Source organism: Protopterus annectens, chromosome 8.part0 (genome assembly GCF_019279795.1).
Source record: "Protopterus annectens isolate FY-2018-M chromosome 8.part0, PAN1.0, whole genome shotgun sequence".
In the NCBI taxonomy this organism is placed as follows: domain Eukaryota; kingdom Metazoa; phylum Chordata; order Ceratodontiformes; family Protopteridae; genus Protopterus; species Protopterus annectens.
Genome location: NC_056741.1, coordinates 458,922,105 through 458,941,768, shown reverse-complemented (window position 1 = coordinate 458,941,768; position 19,664 = coordinate 458,922,105). Strand labels below are relative to the sequence as shown.

Genomic DNA, 19,664 nt, shown 5'->3' with positions numbered 1-19,664 from the left:
ACACGGACTCCACTCTGACATGAACTTTTACAATGATTGTTTTTCTATGTGATACCACTTCCTCTTCACAAATGTAACATATGACATTCTAAAGCAGTGCAATAAAGCTAAGCAAAATGTATATTAAGAAAAAAGTGTAGTCATGTATCCCACAACAAATAACATTGTATGGATTCATATCACAGAACAGTGATTACATTAGAAATGAAACAACACTACTAAAAGTGTTTTACTCTATCGAGAAATGCAGATTTATTAAAAACCGTCCCCAAAACACACAGATGTTTTACAGGGGATAAGCCACCCTGCACTCCCCACCTCTTTTACTTAAATATATTGACTCCATGGACTCACAACCATAAAGAAAGGGGAAATAGCTACTTTCACTGTACCTCCACCCTTCTCTACTCTGAATAATACCAGTCCAAAAACACACCAGCAAAAGTGCTACCACAAACCTGAAAACAATATAAACATAAAAAAAAACAGTTAAACTGTACTTACATGAAATAACAGTATCCAAACACAGCATTTAAAAAACAGCTATTTTTTGTAACTGTAATTTGTTTAATCGGCAAACTGAAAAAAATAGTTTGTTGGAAGTGTCATCAAGCAAACAACATGCGCCCATATTGCAGACATTGTAAGGTAAGGTTATCCCTGAAGACTATACAAGTTACTTTTTTGTAGCATAGAGAATTTAGAGATGTATATTTGTCAGTTGTGCTAGCACCATTCTTAATCATAAATTAAACCAGACATTTGTGATGAAGACTGCACTGTTGCTTTAAAAAAGAGCTCCACTCTTGAAGAGAAGCTTACGTCAAATATTGTCTTTAGCTGGATAAAAATAGTAAGGCACTTTCAAAATAGCTCCTACATTATGTTTTCATAATTAGGGGAACTATGAGGCCAAATACAATGTGCGATAATAGTTTCTTATTCATTTAATTGAATAATCAGCCTGAATGTTTTGACTGCACCATGGAGAAAAGTATGAAGGAGATGTTAAAAAGTAGTTTTGTTATATGCACAATAGAGAATAGTATGACAGGTGTGTTAAAAAGTACTTTTGTTATTTTGGTACTGAAGAGATTAAGTCTGTTCCCAGCACCCCAGTCTGTGTTTATATGTGTTGTGTGAGGGAAAGGGGATGCTCACACAAGTATAGCAGTTTTAAGTGTGAGAAACATAACAATTATTAAACATTTCTTCTATCTCAGTGTCTCAGAATTCACTGTCTAATGGATAGCTAAGGTTGTGCATACATATTAAGAGGCAGATGAATCTGGGTGCTATCTCAGAAATGGATTAAAATGTACATTAGTGCATATATTTTTTAAGATTGTTGACTTTAGGCTTGGATACTAAATAAGGACTCTGGAAAAAGAAAGTTCTGAACTCAGTTAATAAAATTAATTTTGACTAATTTCAAATAGACTTTTGCAACTATTGTAAGCAGATGTGTAGGTAACCAGAATAGATAATACCAAAGACAGACGGTCCTGTTTGGATTATTCAACTTCTGTTCCATGAATAAAGGTGAGTATATAGAATACTGAACATATAATATATTATACATATATCACATTTAATATGAATGCATGAAGTAGTCTGAAAAATCACAACATTTATCTTGCTACAAAGGCCTGTATAATGCAAGGACCTGAAGCACAATATACAACAGGTAATGTTTCCATTTGCCCTCATGGTGCCAAAGCCTACATAACTTAAACATCTGCATCACAACATGTTAAAGAAAATCTTTCATTTCCCCACTGACATTCACATACTTCTGTTTCTTCTGTCTATCTACTGGCTTGTTAGCTTTTCAGTACAGTGCTTGAAGGTTATCTTAACTACTTCTGGTTGTTTTCAGTCTTTACCTTCCATGTGACCTCACATACAGTGTATTTGTGCACACAGCACTGACCTTTTCCTTTCTGTTACTTGTGACAGGAGCCAAAATACATGATAAAAACAAAAACTTGCAGGTTCATCTTACAGACATACTCTTCACATAATACAAGTGTTCTCAGAAAACATGCTGATCTGCAGATGTGGGAAATGTTCTGAAAGACCTGGCGAAAGTGCAGTACTGTATGACGGCAGCGCTACATCAATTAGCAAAGCCAAAGTTTAGTATTCAGGCATCTGCTCCATTGAGTGAGAGGTGCATAAGAAAGTAGAATCTGCCTCACTGATGGTGGTAGCAAGCTTTTCAGAATGTACAGACAACAGTTCAGTGGAATTATCCATTTTGTCTTCTATAGAATGCTGTTTCAGTCTTGGATTGCCTGTATCAGCTCTACCCAAAACACTTTTCAACTGAGCCCAGAAAAAAACTTGTCTGTTCACCTCTATGGGCCACTCAAGGAAAGTTTTAGTGTGAATCAATTTCCTTAATTTGCAAAACTTGTTGGGTAGAGATTCAAAATTTATGCTTTCCTTGACCACTAGAATGATATCTTCAAAAGCCTGCCCAATAGTCCGCTGATGAGCAAAGTATAATTCATAGTTGCACCACTCGCTATTGACAAAATTCTGAGAAAGAACAAAAATTATTTTACGACTGTTCTCAATGTTCTCTACAATGTTGTCTATGATCCATTTGCCTGGCATAAAATCCCTCTCATGAATGCAGATTTGGTAAGGTGGAGTTGCATTCTCCAGGCGAGGGAGCAGCTGGCCCCTTACCCATTCTGCATCAGAGCTGCTGTAGGAAATGAATGCATGGTAATTCCAATTACGAGATGGACCTGACTTATGTGATCGATATTTTGACTGAAGTAGTTGACATGTTGCTTTAATATACCAAGGCACATCAAATTTCCAACAAAGCAACATTATAAAGATGACAATAACAGCAGTCGAAGAGACTGAGACAGCTACCACTAAAGTGATGTCGCACTGTAAACGTCCTGGGTCAAAATCTTTGATGGCTGTACTGAGGAATTTTTCTGGATGATAACAGATATAAGCATCTGGCCAACCTGCCAGCTCCAGATTCCTTGTGTCATGGGTTTCTTCTATAAAAGCATGCAACTCACAAGTACAATGGTAAGGGTTATTGTCTGCCTTGAGCTGACTCAGGCTGGGCATCATACGAAAGGAACCTCTGCTGATGACACCAAAAGAATTCCCATCTACATATAGAGTTTGCAGGCCAGGGCTACTCCAGTCACTGGGAATAAACTTGATCTTGTTTCCACTTAGAAACAACGTCTGGAGATTTAAAGCCCTAAGGAAGTACTTTGTGTCCAGCTGATCAAGTCCACAGTTTGACATGTCAATGTACTGCAGTGTGGTGGGGAGACATGAAAAGATTTTCATACTGACAGTATTATAATTCATAATAAGTGTGGTTATGTTTGGCTTCCAGTTACATGCTCCAGTGCTGTCCTTAATTTGATTTTTGCTAACATCAATATACTGTAGATGTAACCAACTGCTACTAAGCAGGGACAAGACCTGAAGACTGGCAAGCTTATTGTCTCTTGCAATAAAGTATTGCAGCACAGGCATTGAACCTTCATAACTGCACCTTTGATTGTAAATAAAACCATCCCGAAGCCTGTTATAGGTAATGTTCAATTGCTTAACATTTTTCAGTTCAGTCCACACATCGCAGGGGACATAGTTAAAATTAACATTGATTATATGGAGATTAGTGACATTCTGAAACCATGTGAAGCTCCAGTCAAACCTCAGAATATCTGGGTTGCTGATGTCTTTTAATTCTAACTGATTCAAGACTAGATGAGTGATAGGAATCTTAGATTCTGTGGACTTCAATGACCGTGCAAAGTCAATGCTCTGAAATGACAGGTTTGCAATACTGGACTTTTGAATATTCCACAAAACAAGTCTCATTAAGTTCTCATTAAATTTGCCCCTATAGAAAATTAATTTCTTTGCATAGACATCTGCTAAACCAGTGAAAATATCACTTGTCTCCGTGTAATAGGTGAATTCAAACAAATTTCGAAAGCGAAGAAGCTGAAAGGATTTTCTACATAAATCTTTCAATATCAATGGTAGAGCATCAGCATGTTTATCTAATGCAATATCCAACCAAAGTTCTTGAGTATTAACCACAGATAAAGCTCCTGGTTCATAATGCAATAAGCTTGATGCAGTCTTTAAAGAAAATTTGTATAATGACAAGTTCTGTATAGGAACAAAATCATAATTCTTTAAAGATTTGATTAAAGGTCCACCAAGTGAAAAGTCACTCAGGTTATGAAATGAGCCAAAATCACCTACCAGTCTGGCACAGGTATAGAAATTGTTTGATATGTCCAGAGTCTGCAGTTTCTTTAAAGGTTGTAATGCTGATGAGGGAATTTCTGTCAAGGAATTGTTGAAGATTGTCAGGTATTCTAGCAAAGTATTTTTATCAAAGGAGCCTTTTTCAATTTGTGATATGTTGTTGTAATTGAGGTATAAAATGCGCAGCTGAGTCAGGCTAGCAAAATCTTGGTGCTGAACAATGGTCAGTTTGTTGTAGGACAAGTCTAGTACTTCAAGAGAAATGGGCAGGTTGTTGGGCACTGTCACCAGATTCCTACCCTTGCAATTTGCAGACTTTCCCATAATTATACAACTCTGTGCTTTGACAACCAATGGCATGGCATGAGTCCATAGTAAAATGAATAATAGATTCCCAGGCTTGTGTGTGAAAAGCCCAGCCATGGTCTGCACTGGTTAGCCTCATATCCTGAAAAAAACACATAAATAAATACATTAATTAATTGATTAATTAATTAACTTAAATTGTTACAATGCAATATGTGTTTCATACAGGACCTAAGTGTCCACATACCCATGCTGAAAGTAGTGTCTCATGCACACCACCCAAATGGATTCTAAACCTGAGGTTACTAAATATTAAAACGTTATAGACTACAAAACATACTCAGCATACCTTCAGGTAATATAATTGTACACTGTCCTGATTAAAAAAAAATCACTGATTTAATAATGAGTAATCTTGGTAAAAAGTTTTTGGGAGGACCTCTGCATTTTGCAGGCCTTGCAAACGACCAGATGACTCATTGCAGAAATGCCAGTGCAATATGAGTGAGGACACTATATTTCTGCTTTTCTAATAATGACTCAGTCTAAGCATGCTAATCCTAATGTATAGAAAAACAAATATCTTCTTACTTACTGGCGTTAACTGTCCCATTCCCAGCCTGCCACAGACATTATTGCCCTTTGGTAGGCAACATACAGAATAGGTACTGAATTAAAATTCTTGAAAAAATGTTGGCTGGCAGAGGCTGTGAACCCTGAGTGCTTCAGTCTCTAAATATACTACATCCAAGTGTACTCCAACATGGAGAAAAGAGAAAGGTATGTATTCTCTTTATACCAAATTGAAGTAGAAAGCAGTATATTTAAATCTCAGAAATGTGGGGGTGCAGCCTCCAAACTGTGTATGGGGGTGCAGTTCTCTGCAAAAATGTTTTAAGCTAAGCTCCATACAGTTTCTAACTGTGGTATTCAAGCAGGGCAGTGGGACTGTGTGGCCAGTAAAGGTATACCTAGGGAAGGGAGATTTGATAAGCTGAAGTAAATGTCATTGGACAAACCTTCACAAACTAAGAAAAGAAAGAGGTGAAAGCCTTGCAGAAGTTGAAAGTTTCAATTTCCTGGTTTGTGCATTGATCAACTATTCCTCTGCATTTTAGTTTGATAATCAGGTAAGTGGACTGGTAAACAAACCCTTTTCAGTTACAACCTAGACACCATAGAGCAAGACATAAACAGAAAATCATACACCATCTAAAGAATATACAGAATTAGTGAGACTTAACAAAGAGGTATAGCAGTATTATTCGTAGCTCAAGCATGATTCAGCCTTTCTCATAGATTTTAATATCTGCTATTCTGCAATAGTTGTAAATGCCTACATCAGGAATGCTGCAGGCATTTTTTGGAATGATTAACATATACATTTAATCAACGGCCCTTTGCTCCTTTAGTTACGGTCACTTGAAGAATGCAAAATCAAAGGGTCCAGTGGAGACAGACCTTTGGTACAGTAGTTTGACTTTGTGGAGCATCTTTCATACTGGTATTGAAATTTGCATTGACTGCACTGTGTTCAATGTGACATTAAAAGATCTTCTAAATCATGCCTGGACATGTTTTGCAAGTATTACACTGTTACACTGTCTTATAACCCTGACATTCTGCTCTAGCATCCTAATATGGCACGTCTGCTTTACACTTTTAACTACTTTCTCTTTATTTTCTCTCTTTCTTTCTCTTTCTCTCTCTCTCTCTCTCTCTATATATATATATATATGTGTGTGTGTGTGTGTGTGTGTGTGTGTGTGTGTGTGTGTGTGTGTGTGTGTGTGGTTGTCTCATGAAGTTATGAATACTCTAAAGAGACAACAAAAAAAGGGATAATGTTAGAGTGAATCTAAAATAATCAAAAACAAGACAAACTAAAGCTAATATTTTTGCAGGAGAAGCCAGCCCTCCTGCAAACCCCACACCCCTGATAATTATATATACCAAACTCTGAGATCACACAGCAGCAGGCTAAGGGTAAATTCCCCTGTCCATCTCCAAAAAAGCTACCTGCAAACAAACCACCAATAAAAAGAACATTCTCTCATATGAGCATTCACTTTTTTACATCACTAAAATACATTTGCTCATGAATTTTTGCTATTGTAGATTTCAACTATATATCTATATCTATCTCTATATATATTTTATATTTGTATTATATATACATATGCAAATACACACATAGTGAGATAGACAGATAGATAGATAGATAGATAGATAGATAGATAGATAGATAGATAGACAAATACATTAATGACACATCCTGATATCAGTGTGTGATAAATCAATGAATCTCATAGCAGCATGTAAAAGTGTTTATTTTCCTAAAAGCATTACTTGAAAAGTCTAAAAAGGATGTGATGAATAAATGTATCAGCTTCAGAATGTAGATATTTTTATCTACATCGTATGTGTGTCATCAGGCATTTACCACCAACGTATGCATATTATCAAAACTCATCTGACATAACGATTCATGCTAAATGAGCCCCATTCACATTAAAAGAAAAAAGCTTCACATGCAAACACATGCAAATATCTCTCTCTTTCTCACCATAGCAATGGCAAAATGAAAGAGCACCAAGTACAAGCTATTAGGGGAAGTGACTGACACTGTCAAAAAGTGACAATCAATCCCTGGAAGCAGTTTAAGCAGCCATAATTGATTGCTTAAATAAATGATAGAAAGTGTTTGGCTTGTGTATAGGGACATAAATGGCAGTTTATAAATGTTGCCAATCAGTTTTTGACTTGCAAGTCAAAAAACAATCCACAACTATTACGCAATGCTGCTTGCACCCTTGTCAGCTTGTAAAAGTGTGCTTTAGGAATTGTAATTCATTGTTAAAGCCTCAATTGTGGTGGACTTTTTGTCTTTTGGTTCTCAAGCAGTACCAGATGTTAGCCTTGCTCTGAGGTACTAATTCAGCTAGCTACAGCTCTGGGGTCTATCTATCTATCTGTCCCTCTGTCTGTATGTATCTACATCTATCGATCTATATCCATAATCTGGCTACATTTATAATCTATCTTTGTGTTTGTGTGTATGTATGTATGTATATGTGTATGTATATGTGTATGTATATATGCGTGTGTGTGTGTGTGTGTGTGTGTGTGTGTGTGTGTGTGTGTGTGTGTGTGTGTGTGTGTGTGTGTGTATCTATATATATGTATATATATATTATATATATATACATATATATATATATATATATATATATATTTATTTACATATATACAATATATATATATATATATATATATACAATATATATATATATATATATATAATATTATATGTACTATATATATAATATTATATATGATATATATTATATTTTTATTTATTATTATTTATTTTACATTTGTTAACTGGGATAGTCCAGCTGGATATATGTCCATTTTCAGTGGAGGCCCAGGGAGAAAAGCTCCAAAGAGGCAATTAAACATAACATACAGACAAACTTGGGTACATATTTCACCTAGATCCTTTAAGGTATCTAGTTAATGACACTTATAGGTATAAATTGCAGACACTTATAGATTTAAAGTTACAGACAGATACATATTTCAACTAGATACAGTAGGATATCTAGTTATTGACACATATAGGTATGGTACCAGATGTTAGCCTTGCTCTGAGGTGCTAATTCAGCTAGCTACAGCTCTGGGGTCTATCTATCTATCTGTCCCTCTGTCTGTATGTATCTACATCTATCGATCTATATCCGTAATCTGGCTACATTTATAATCTATCTTTGTGTTTGTGTGTATGTATGTATATGTGTATGTATATGTGTGTGTGTGTGTGTGTGTGTGTGTGTGTGTGTGTGTATCTATATATATGTATATATATATATAATATATATATATATATATATATATATATATATATATATATATTTATATATATCATATTATATATATATATATATATATATATATATATATATATATATATATATATATATATATATATATATATATATATATATATATATATATATATATATATATATATATATATATATATATATATATATATATATATATATATATATAATATTATATATAATATATACTATATTTTTATTTATTATTTATTTATTTTACATTTTTTAACCGGGATAGTCCAGCTGGATATATGTCCATTTTCAGTGGAGGCCTGGGGAGAAAAGCTCCAAAGAGACAATTAAACAGAACATACAGACAAACTTGGGTACATATTTCACCTAGATCCTTTAAGGTATCTAGTTAATGACACTTATAGGTATAAATTGCAGACACTTATAGATTTAAAGTTACAGACAGATGCATATTTCAACTAGATACAGTAGGGTGTCTAGTTATTGACACATATAGGTATGGGCTGCAGACACTAGACATTTGCAATAGTTGCAATAGTCATTAAACAGTATTACATTGTTAATAGTAACATTGTTATATGAATATTATCATAACTTTGATATGTTACATGTTTATATGCAAGTAACAGATAGGACTTTAGTTTAGGACAATAGTTACCATAGTACTGAAGTGGTGCAAGTATTAGTCTGGAGTAGAGCATAGACATAATCATTTGTTACTGAGGAAGTTGTGGATAGTTTTTTTAAATTTAGGCAGTGAGGTTATCAGGGATAAGGATGTGGGTAGGGAGTTCCAGATTTTGGCCACATAAGAGGAGTAAAGGGAATCTCCTGCATGGTTGTTGGATCTAGTAATAGCTAACTGTAGTTTATCAGTTGAGCGGAGTTGCCTGGAACATGAATATTGTTGGATAATGTTACCCAGTGAAGGAGATATATTTTGTTGATAGAGTATCTTGTGAGTAGTAACTAGCTGACTATAGATAAGTAAGTTAGGTAGTTCCATCCAACCCAATTGCTTTAGGTTTAGGCAGTGATGAGCTCTATATGAGCTGTTGTTGGCAAATTTGGCTATCTGATTGTAGCAGGTTGTCATTTTATTGATTTTTTTTTGGATAAGTTAATCAGGATGGGTGAGGCATACAGTAGTGTTGAGAGAAGGTGTGAACGTGCAATTGTAGTTCTAGCATTATGGGTCAGGATTGCTTTGTGCTTGTAGAGGCTGCCTAGCTTTTTGTTAGTATTTTTAATGGCCAGATTAATATGTACATCAAACTTGAGCTTATTATCAATAGTAATGCCAAGTAGTTTAGTCTGGGTATCAGTTGATATGGGGGTACCGTTATTAGAGTGGATAGTAAAGGTGCATGTGGGGGCAGTTGTAGTTGAGGGATAGAATAGCAGAAGTTTGTTTTTTTTAGGGTTGAGGATTAAGCCATTCTCAGTGAGCCATGTTTCCACTGAGTGAAAGTTATCCTGGATATTTTTGTGGAGGTCTAGTAAAGTAGGGGCATTAGATATTATAGTTGAATCGTCTGCATATTGTATAAGGGTTGAACTTTTTGGAGCTGAGTGGAGATTATTTGTAAAAATTGAGAATAGCAAAGGGCCTAGTATAGATCCCTGAGGAACTCCGAGTGTAACAGGTAAGAGTGGAGATAAGTTATTATTCCATAGTACTGCCTGTTGTCTATTGTTAAGGTAGCCTCTAAACCAGGAGACTGATAAGTTATCAAGGCCTAGGTTTACAAGATGGGAGATTAATTTCTCATGGTTAACCATATCAAATGCCTTTGATAGTTCAAGGAAGAGGGCTGAAGAAAGTTTACCATTATTCCTGTTGTGATTAATGGTATCTGTGAATGCTATCAGGGCAGTAGTGGTGCTATGTCCTGGCCAAAACCCATGTTGCGTATGAGATAGGAGCCCTTGATCCATGAGATGTGTCATTAATTGATGGTGGATACATTTTTCTAATATTTTAGCAAGTGGGGAAAGTATTGCTATTGGTCTGTAGTTAGATATGTCATAAGAATTTCCCCTTTTGTGTAGGGGTATAATATAGGCAGTTTTCCAGATCAACGGTACTGAACCTTCTGATATGGATCTGTTATTTAGGATTGAGACTGATTAGGCTATTTTGTTTGCTGCTAGTTTTAAGAATTCATTGGGGGAGGGAATCTGCTGCTATTGTTGTTGGTTTTAGTTGGGATAGTAGTTTTCTTATATAGGAGGTCGAGGTGGGTTGTAGCTTAAATGTGGGGCTGTTGTTTGGTTTGGGGGAGGTACTAGTAGTATTTGTATAGGTTTGATTTTGGGCAAGAGCAAGTACAGTTTCAGTAAAGAATGAGTTAAATGATTCAGCTATGTTTTCTTTTGTTAAACCTGTTGTTGGGGGTGGGGTAGTGGTTTTGCCAGGGTGTAGTAACCTGTTTAAGCCTGCCCAGAATTTTTTTGGATTGTTTGAGTATTGGGTTTGATGGGTTATAAAGTAATTTATTTTATCTTGTATTACTAGTTTCTTAGTAAGGTTTCTTAATTGCTGGTATGCTAGCTGTGTTCCTGGATTTTTGTTGGACCTCCAGGCTGTCCAGGCTGTATTCCTTTCTTTTATTTTTTGCCTTGTTTCCCTTGTTAACCATGGAACTGTTTTGGATTTAATTCTGGTAGTTCTTGGAGGGGCATGCCTATGTATCTCTAGGAAGGTAGAGCTGAAGTGTTTGATATCTTCATCAAGGGGTAAGTAATACAGTTGTGTCCAGTTGTAGAGCTGTAGGTCTTGTAAGAAGTTTGGTAAGTTGAAATGTTTTTTGTTTCTTATTGTTTGGAGTATAGGGGTTTGAGGGTGGTGGGTGTTATATTTGAGTAGGAAGGTAGTTTGATGGTCACTTAGTGAGTCAGGAAGGGTACCTGCTAAGTATGAGGGAGGTATTTTATTTAGTAGAATCCAATCTAAAAGTGATTCTCTTTGACTATTTTTGTCTACTAGGGTGGGTTCTTTGATTAGTTGAGAGAAGGTAAGTAGGTTGATATGATTAGTGGGAGCCTGGGGTGAGCAAGTAAGCCAGTCAATATTAAAGTCCCCTAATAAAATAGTTTCTTGTGGCAGGGTTTGTGATAGCCATTGTAGTAGATTTTCCATGATGGGGATATTATTGCCTGGGGGGATATAGCCTGTAACTATGTTAATAGTTTTGTTGTTACCTAATTTGAGCCTGGTTAAGAGTATTTCTGCCTTGTCCAGTCAACTCGGATTTAGCCATGGATAGTGTATTTTTATACAGTAGAGCAATGCCTCCACCTTTCTTCTTTGGTCTGTCTAGCCAAAGGATACTGTAGGATCTCTGTATCTTTGGTAATTGGCTTTAGCCATGTTTCTGTTAAACTGATTATATCTGGAGTATATTGTGAGATTAGAGTATGAAGCTCATGTATCTTTTTGTTGATGCTCCTGATATTTAGGTTTAGAATGAGTAGACTATTTGCTGGTCTAGTATTGATTTGAGTTAGTTTGGGTAGTTGCGTATTAGTAGGATGATATATATCATAGGGACCTGGGTTAGAGTGGATATCGCCATCATTTAATAGTTCACGTTGTAGTTTTTGCATTGTTTTCACTATCTTTTGCAGTATTATAATGTATGTTTGGGTCATAAAGGATTTGGGGTTGGCATTGATGGGTTTAAGAAGGATATAAGTAGTGACAGTGGTGTTGAATAGGGTGGGGATTATTGTTAGGGAGTATGAAGAAGGGGTGGTAGAGATAATGGCTGTAGATTTATGGATGAGGGAAGAGTTGTTTTGTAAGGAATGGTTGTAACAAGTGATGTGGTAGGTACATGTTAGGAGGAGTAGTAGGGTCATTTGCTGGAGGCAGATGTTCATTGTAATTGGCCTTAGTTGATTGATAGGAATGAATTGGTGGATGTAGTTAGATATATGATGGTAGTAAGAGTGTTATTGGTAGTTGGAAATGCGGAGAGCGGAGGGCGGGGAAGATGTTGAATGGATGTAATGTAATTCTGGGAGGGACCGGACAGGTTTGGTAACAGGAGAATGCAGGGGGCGGGAAGGTTGTAGATTGGATGTGAGTTAATTGTGGGAGGTGCTTCCCAGGTATAAGTGTAGTTGTAGTGGGGGGTGAGAATTGGGGGTAGGGTATGGGGAGCAGAGTGAGCCCACAGGGCGAACGGAGTGGGTAGAGCCAAGTAGTAAAGTAAGAAGGCAGGTAGTGAGGAAAACAATCAGAGATCTGGAAGGTAAGTTCAAAGTAAGGGATACGAGGAACTCAGGGCTAACCAGTGGGCAGAAGGGAGGAAAGAATCAGAATAAATTCACAGAAACAAGGGCTGAAGTAGGATATTACCAGAGGCAGGAATAAAACAGATTAGTTTGAGGACTGGTTTTATAGGAACAATGTAACTGATAAATTACAATGTTGTACTGCCCTCTAGTGGTTGTACCTTGCAATACCAAAAGAGATATCCCAGGGGGAGACTGAGAGCATTGTAGGGAGTGGAGAGGAATCTATAGAAAGCCAGGGGGATAGTTAGAGGTCAAATTAATGGATGGTATAGAGAATATTGAGTGGGAGACTATGGCTGCTGGTATTCCCGATAGGGACTGTTCTCTTAAATTAGTAATAAAAATAGGAATTAGTTGAATTGGTAATAGATAAGGAGCAGGTTACACATACTTTTAATCAACAGTTCCTGCTTCCAAAGCCAATAGAGTACAGAGACGACAGTGGTCTATTCTGCGCTGGGGTGAGGTGGCACAGTTTGAGGATGAAGTCAGTTAATTCTATAGGTCTTGACCAGCCCGAGGGGCACAGTATCTGGGAAGGTTTACTCTGGCAGGAGGATTACAAGCTTAAGAAGAAGTGGAGAAAGGGAACAAAGTGTTAAAATAGACACAATGCAAAGACATCCAACACTTCATTTGGTCTTACAAGAATCCACATACAATATTAAGTCAAGCAAGAACTTCCAACTGTTAAGCAATCACTGTTGGGCAGAATGTGGACAAACAGTCTGTGAGAGGTTGAGACAATCACAACAATAGCTAGCATAACATGTAATATCTAGCATTCAAAATTATCTGTTTATAAGAACCAGTTTGTGGACAAAGTATAGTCGCTATTCCTTACAGTAAAGTATCACTCTGTTTAATCAGTGTGTTGATAGTATAGTACCAAAAGCATTTCTGTGTGGTGCCTGCCGAGCCTTTGTTCAATTGAATTAACGGCACAAAGCAAACAAGTAAGCATTCAGTTGCTTAAAAGTAAGAACAAAAAACCTTTGCTTATACTAGCGTCTGTATTTTATATGCGTTCAGTTGTTTAAGATAAGACAAAAAACCTTTGCTTACACTAGCGTCTGTAATTTTATACAATTAAAAGTAGCACTCTGTTTAAACGGTTTGCTGCATATGTATATATATATATATATATATATATATATATATATATATATATATATATATATATGTATATGTATATAAAATATTTTATATATATATATATATATATATATATATATATATATATATATATATATATACAGTTACCCTTCAGAATGTTGAATGCTCAGAACATCATCTCCCGGAAAATGGAGACGACAACATTGCAACTTAGAACAGCAAAATCCTGGAACATTGAGTCCCACCTCTCAGAAAGTAACCACTTAGCCACCACTGCCAAAAACAACAACTTAAAAACATTAAACCCAACATAGGGGGGGTTTGCCCCCCCACTTAAATATTTCAGCTCCAAGATCGCTTAACAGTGGAGAAAAGGGCAAAGGTTGGCAGTAGTGGCTAAGCCTAAATGAAATTTCGTGCATCAGCTCAATGCTTGAGATTGCAAAGGAAAGTGAAACAACACATACAAGTAGAGGAATAAACATAACTATACAATACGACTCCCAATACATGCAAGAAAGAGCAGAGACATTTACCAACATGCATATATGAAACATATACCCTCCCCTGAGTTAAATTAGCTACACTATTTAAAGTAATACAAAACACACTACAGGTTGAAATGCCTAAGTTATTTGCCTAATATTGCACTTGAGTGAGTTAAATAATACTGACTATGGGTATAATAAATAAATATTGCACTTACTTGGAATATATGTAAGTATATATTGCACAAATAAATAAACAATTGACTTATTATGTGTTCAGACCCCTGGGACTAGTGCCTGAGTTCAGAAGTCTAATCACTGTAGGGTAGAAACTGTTATCAAATCTTGTACTCCTGGAGCGGATGCTACGATATTTCCTGCCTGATGCTAGATACTTAAACAGTCCATGCACAGGATGCGTGTTGTCCTGTATTATTTTGGTGGTCTTCCGGATGTTTCTTGCAGAATAAAGATGTCGTATCAAAGAAAGATTGGAACCTGTTACCTTATCTGCAACCCTCTCCACTCTTTGTAGCACCTTCCTTTCTGCAGCTGTGTAGCTTCCAAACCACACTGTGAAGATGCAGGTGAGGATGCTGTCTATTGCACCTCTATAGAAGGTGGAGAGAATATGGGGAGGAAGCCTAGCTTTTTTCAGCCTTCTTAAAAAGTGGAGGCATTGATGCACTTTCTTGACCAGTTGGCTGGCGTTTCTCGACCACGAGAGATCCTCTGATATGTGCACACCCAGGAATTTCGTACTCTTAACCCTCTCTACAGCCTCTCCTAATATATATATATATATATATATATATATATATATATATATATATATATATATATATATATATGTATATATATATATATATATATATATATATATATATATATATATATATATATATATATATATATATATATATATATATATGGTTTACTATCAAAATACCAAAGTTAAAAAAAAAATGTAGTTAACATCAAAAGGAAACTCTGAATGTCTGCATATTAAGTAGCCATAAATGTCAAATCTGTTGAAAGAATTCAGCAGATTCCTCATTTATGTAGAATCTTGAACGTGTTCTCAGTGTAGGTGCAAAGGTAACAAACTTCTACACTGGCATTCATGTTTTAGCAGGGTGGTAAGCCCTCCTGCACCCCCCTGCACCCCCCTGTGTGGGGCTGCCTCCCCTGTAACCTATATATTCCAACTCTGAGATCGAATTGCAATGAGGAAAGGGATACATTTTCCAATCTGCACTGTATTGTGATCTCTACACATAACATCAACTACATATCAGTTAATGCACAGTTGCATTCACTGATAATTACTCTTGCTCTCATAATGTTCACAACATGAAAATCGGCCAACTACCGTTTGTCATTTCCATGTTCACCGAACCTACCTTCAACATTTTGATAGTAAACCTCTATATTTTATATATATATATATATATATCTATATATATATATCTATACATATATATATATATATATATATATATATATATATATATATATATATATATATATATATATGTACACATACACACACACACACACACACACACACACACACACACACACACACACACACACACACACACACACACACACACACACACACACACACACACACACACACACACACACACACACAGACACACGTATATATGGTGGTGCTGCGGTAGCGTTGTCGCCTCACAGTAAGACGCACGTATATATGGTGGTGCTGTGGTAGCATTGTCGCCTCACAGTAAGATGCTGTCCGGTTCGATTCTCAGCTAGAGAGTCTTCTGCGTGGAGGCATGCATGAATGGGCATACCTTCATTGAAGGTTGTGCATCAGGGTTGGTACCTCGGCACGTAAAAATCAACTACCAATCATTAGTGGACCGGAGTTCCGCTGTGGCGACCCCTAACTGGGAAAAGCCGAAAGACACAACAATATATATATATATATATATATATATATATATATATATATATATATATATATACAGATATATATATATATATATATATATATATATATATATATGTGTGTGTGTATATATATAATCTCGAAATACTGAAATGTCGAATTTCAGTATGTTGAGACCATAAAGTGGAATCTGAAAAATATTGAAAGTGCATAATCGCTAATCCAGATATATCGAATTTGTGGTTATGGCTTTACACTACATGACGTTTAGTGTATTGTGTGGATGGAGTCCAGTGTAGTGTGTGGCTTTAGGTGGAATTTAAGGTAAGTGAGTGTTTTCTAAGGGTTTTTCGTAGGTGTTTGAATGTATGTGAGTGTGTTTGTAAGTTGTATGTGTGGGTTAGGGTAGGCAGGTAAAAGTGTGAGTGTTTAAGTGCTGGATGTGGTGGTGTTTGTATATGTGTGGTGTGTGTGTGTGTGTGTGTGTGTGTGTGTGTGTGTGTGTGTGTGTGTGTGTGTGTGTGTGTGTGTGTGTGTGTGTGTGTGTGTGTATGTGTGTGTGTGAGGGACTGTAGAATGTCTGGTTGTGAGTTTATTGTTTTTCTCTGTTCGTGCAATCTATAGGTGGGTATGTGTGGGTGGGTGCAGGGGGCTTATTTGTAGTGTAGGTTTGTAGATGTGTGGTGTTATGTTTGTGTGTTTTTTTTTTTTTAGTGTTAGTATTGCATTGTATGTGTGGTGTGGTGTATGGTGTGTGTTTGCGATTTGAAGTTTCGTGGTTTTGGGCTGTCCGTGTTTTATGGATTCGACTTTATGGTCTGGACGTACAGAAATTCAACATTTCAGTATTTCTAGATTATAAAGTAAATCTATATATATATATATATATATATATATATATATATATATATATATATATATATATACATTATAGGTTAGGGTGCCTAGAGTGAGTGAATCTTGTACCATTTGACTTGCAAATGTGCATAATTTCCATTAAGGCAGGATCAGAGTTTACTCTGTATGCAAGTCACAGGTCACCTCTGAGAAGTCTATATGATACAGAGTATAGTGACAGTGATTTCAGGCTGTCTGCACATGACATGTGCTGAAGGCGATGAATTTTCTTTGTGAGAAACCTTTGAGGTCTCTCCAGTTGCTGCAGGTGCCTGGTAAGGTACATACCAGAGGGAACATTGTACTCTGTTAATGGCCTGATGAAGAAAGCATACAGGGGGGTTATAACCTCTTTTGTTCTGGAGGCTCTGCCCTTGCTTATGAGTTGAGCAATGTCAAAGGTCTTCCTAACCCATGTGGATACATAGTGATCGAAGGTAAGTTTGCTGTCTACCTGTGTGCCCAAATCTCTCACCACTGATTTAGAGCTTTAGGTGCTATTATTAATATGGTAATCAGCAGGTACAGCACTCTTGTTGATGGGGATGATAATGTTTTTTTTTGCATTGAGTTTAAGCCGATGACTTCGGCACCAGTCATTGATTTGTGTAAAATTTTCTTGTAGAATGTTGACGTCATTTGTGGACTCAATGACTGCACCCAGTTTGCAGTCATCAGCAAACTTTGTCAGCCACAGACCTTTTGTTTTTACCTGTACATCCGAGAAGTTGATTCCAAACAATAGGGGCCCTAGCACCAATTCCTGTGTAACACTGCTGGTAACGGGTCTGCTGGTAGAGGTGGCATCCCCTGTTTTGACTCTATGTGTTATTTTGGTAAGACAGGTTTGCACTCCACCTGACAATATATGTGTTGATTCCCAGCTGGGTGAGTTTTTCGGGTTCGTATTAGAACGACGAAAATGCATTTTGTCGAATGCGTTTTCATCAACGCCTAAAGAGTGAACAGGCAAAACAGTGAAGTGGCCATTCAGTGAATTCTTTCCCTGGGAAAGAAGTCGCTTAACCGCTTCATTGCCCTGCTGTGTTCTGCACTGTAGTGTGGTCCCTTGTCTGGTATAGCTCCCGAGCGTAAATGTGCAACAGTTACTGACCTTATGGTTAGGGTGCGAATTAAGGTAAGTGCATATGTATGAAAGTGTTTACTGTTTTTTTTTTGCATTAGATGTACGGTTTAGTTTAGTGAATATGTGTTTTAAGCTGTTTACTTTTGTTTTGTGGAGGTAGAATTAGGGTTAAGGTAAGTGTGTATGTGTTTGGAACTGTTTATGTAAATGTGCAACAGTTACTGACCTTAGGGTTAGGGGTGGGTTAAGGTAAGTGCATATGTTTTAAATTGTTTACTTTTTTTTTTTGCGTTAGATGTATGATTGAGTTACGTGCATATGTGTTTTCAGCTGTTTACTTTTGTGGGGGTAGAATTAGGGTTAAGGTACGTGTGTATGTGTTTGGAAGTATTTACTATTTTTTATTTTTTTTTGGTTGGAACAGCGATTTATTTCCCTAGAAAAGAAATCACTGTTCTAAGGTGTCGACATTTTCAGCTTTCGCTGAAAAAGGGTCGATGAAACATCATTCGCTGTTTTAAGCGTTCCATGTTTTAATATAGACCCAAGTTTTTCAATGATGCTTGAGTCAGAGATTGTGCCAAAGGCTTTGTCTAAGTCTAGGTAGCTGTATGCACATATTTACCTTTATCCAGGACGCTGCTGATTTTCTCAAAGAAGTCCATCAGGTTCAGCAGGCATGATCTCCCTTTAACAAAAGCAGAGTGGGTAGGTTCATGTGTTTGAATGTCTCCTATATCTTTGTTGGTAAGGTCCATGATGATACTCTCCATGACCTTGCAGATAAGACTGGTTAGGCTTATGGGTCTATAGTTCTCAGGGTTGGCGGATGCACCCCTTTGTGCAAGGGGATGACACTAGCTGTTCTCCATTCAGCAGGGACAAAAACAGTGCTTAGGCTGTGGTTAAAAACAGTACTCAGTGGTGTTGCTAACTTATGTTTTAAACCATTTAGAATGCAGCCTGGTCCCACAGAGGCTGTATTTTCGGCCTTGGAGAGAATTGTTAAGAGTTGTTCTTTAGAGATACTAGATGGAGAATAGGTGGTAGGAGTGTTCAGGGGTATATGTGGCAGGGGAGGAGATGTTTTCACTGAACCTGTTTGCTAGCAGGTTGGCTATCTCTACAGGTCCAGTATATGTGATATCATTCACCCCAAGTTCAGCGCAAATATGGCCTTTTCCTTTATGATTTCACATGTAACTAAAGAATGCTTTATGGTTATCCTTAGTTAGGGATGCTAATTTAGATTCAACTAGCTTTGGATGACTTTACAAAATGCCTTATTAGCTTATTCAAGTTGAGAATGGTGTATTTCCATTTCTAAGACCATTTCTTCATGTTCTTAGATAGCAATTTCTTCTTATTATTGTATAACCTATTTATGGCAGATG

The 19,664-nt window shown here is 36.6% G+C and overlaps 1 protein-coding gene across 2 annotated transcripts in view; it reads right to left on the bottom strand.

Annotated features, from left to right (window-relative positions):
- Positions 1–225: 225 nt before the first annotated feature.
- The window catches only part of LOC122808873 (toll-like receptor 2), a 90,338-nt gene continuing 70,899 nt past the window's right edge, over positions 226–19,664 (bottom strand). For both annotated transcript variants that reach the window (XM_044079976.1, XM_044079977.1), the window contains one exon: positions 226–4,720. In XM_044079976.1, the coding sequence (XP_043935911.1) occupies positions 2,140–4,695 (2,556 nt within the window). In that variant the 5' untranslated portion in view covers positions 4,696–4,720 and the 3' untranslated portion in view covers positions 226–2,139. The remainder of the gene's footprint in view (positions 4,721–19,664) is intronic.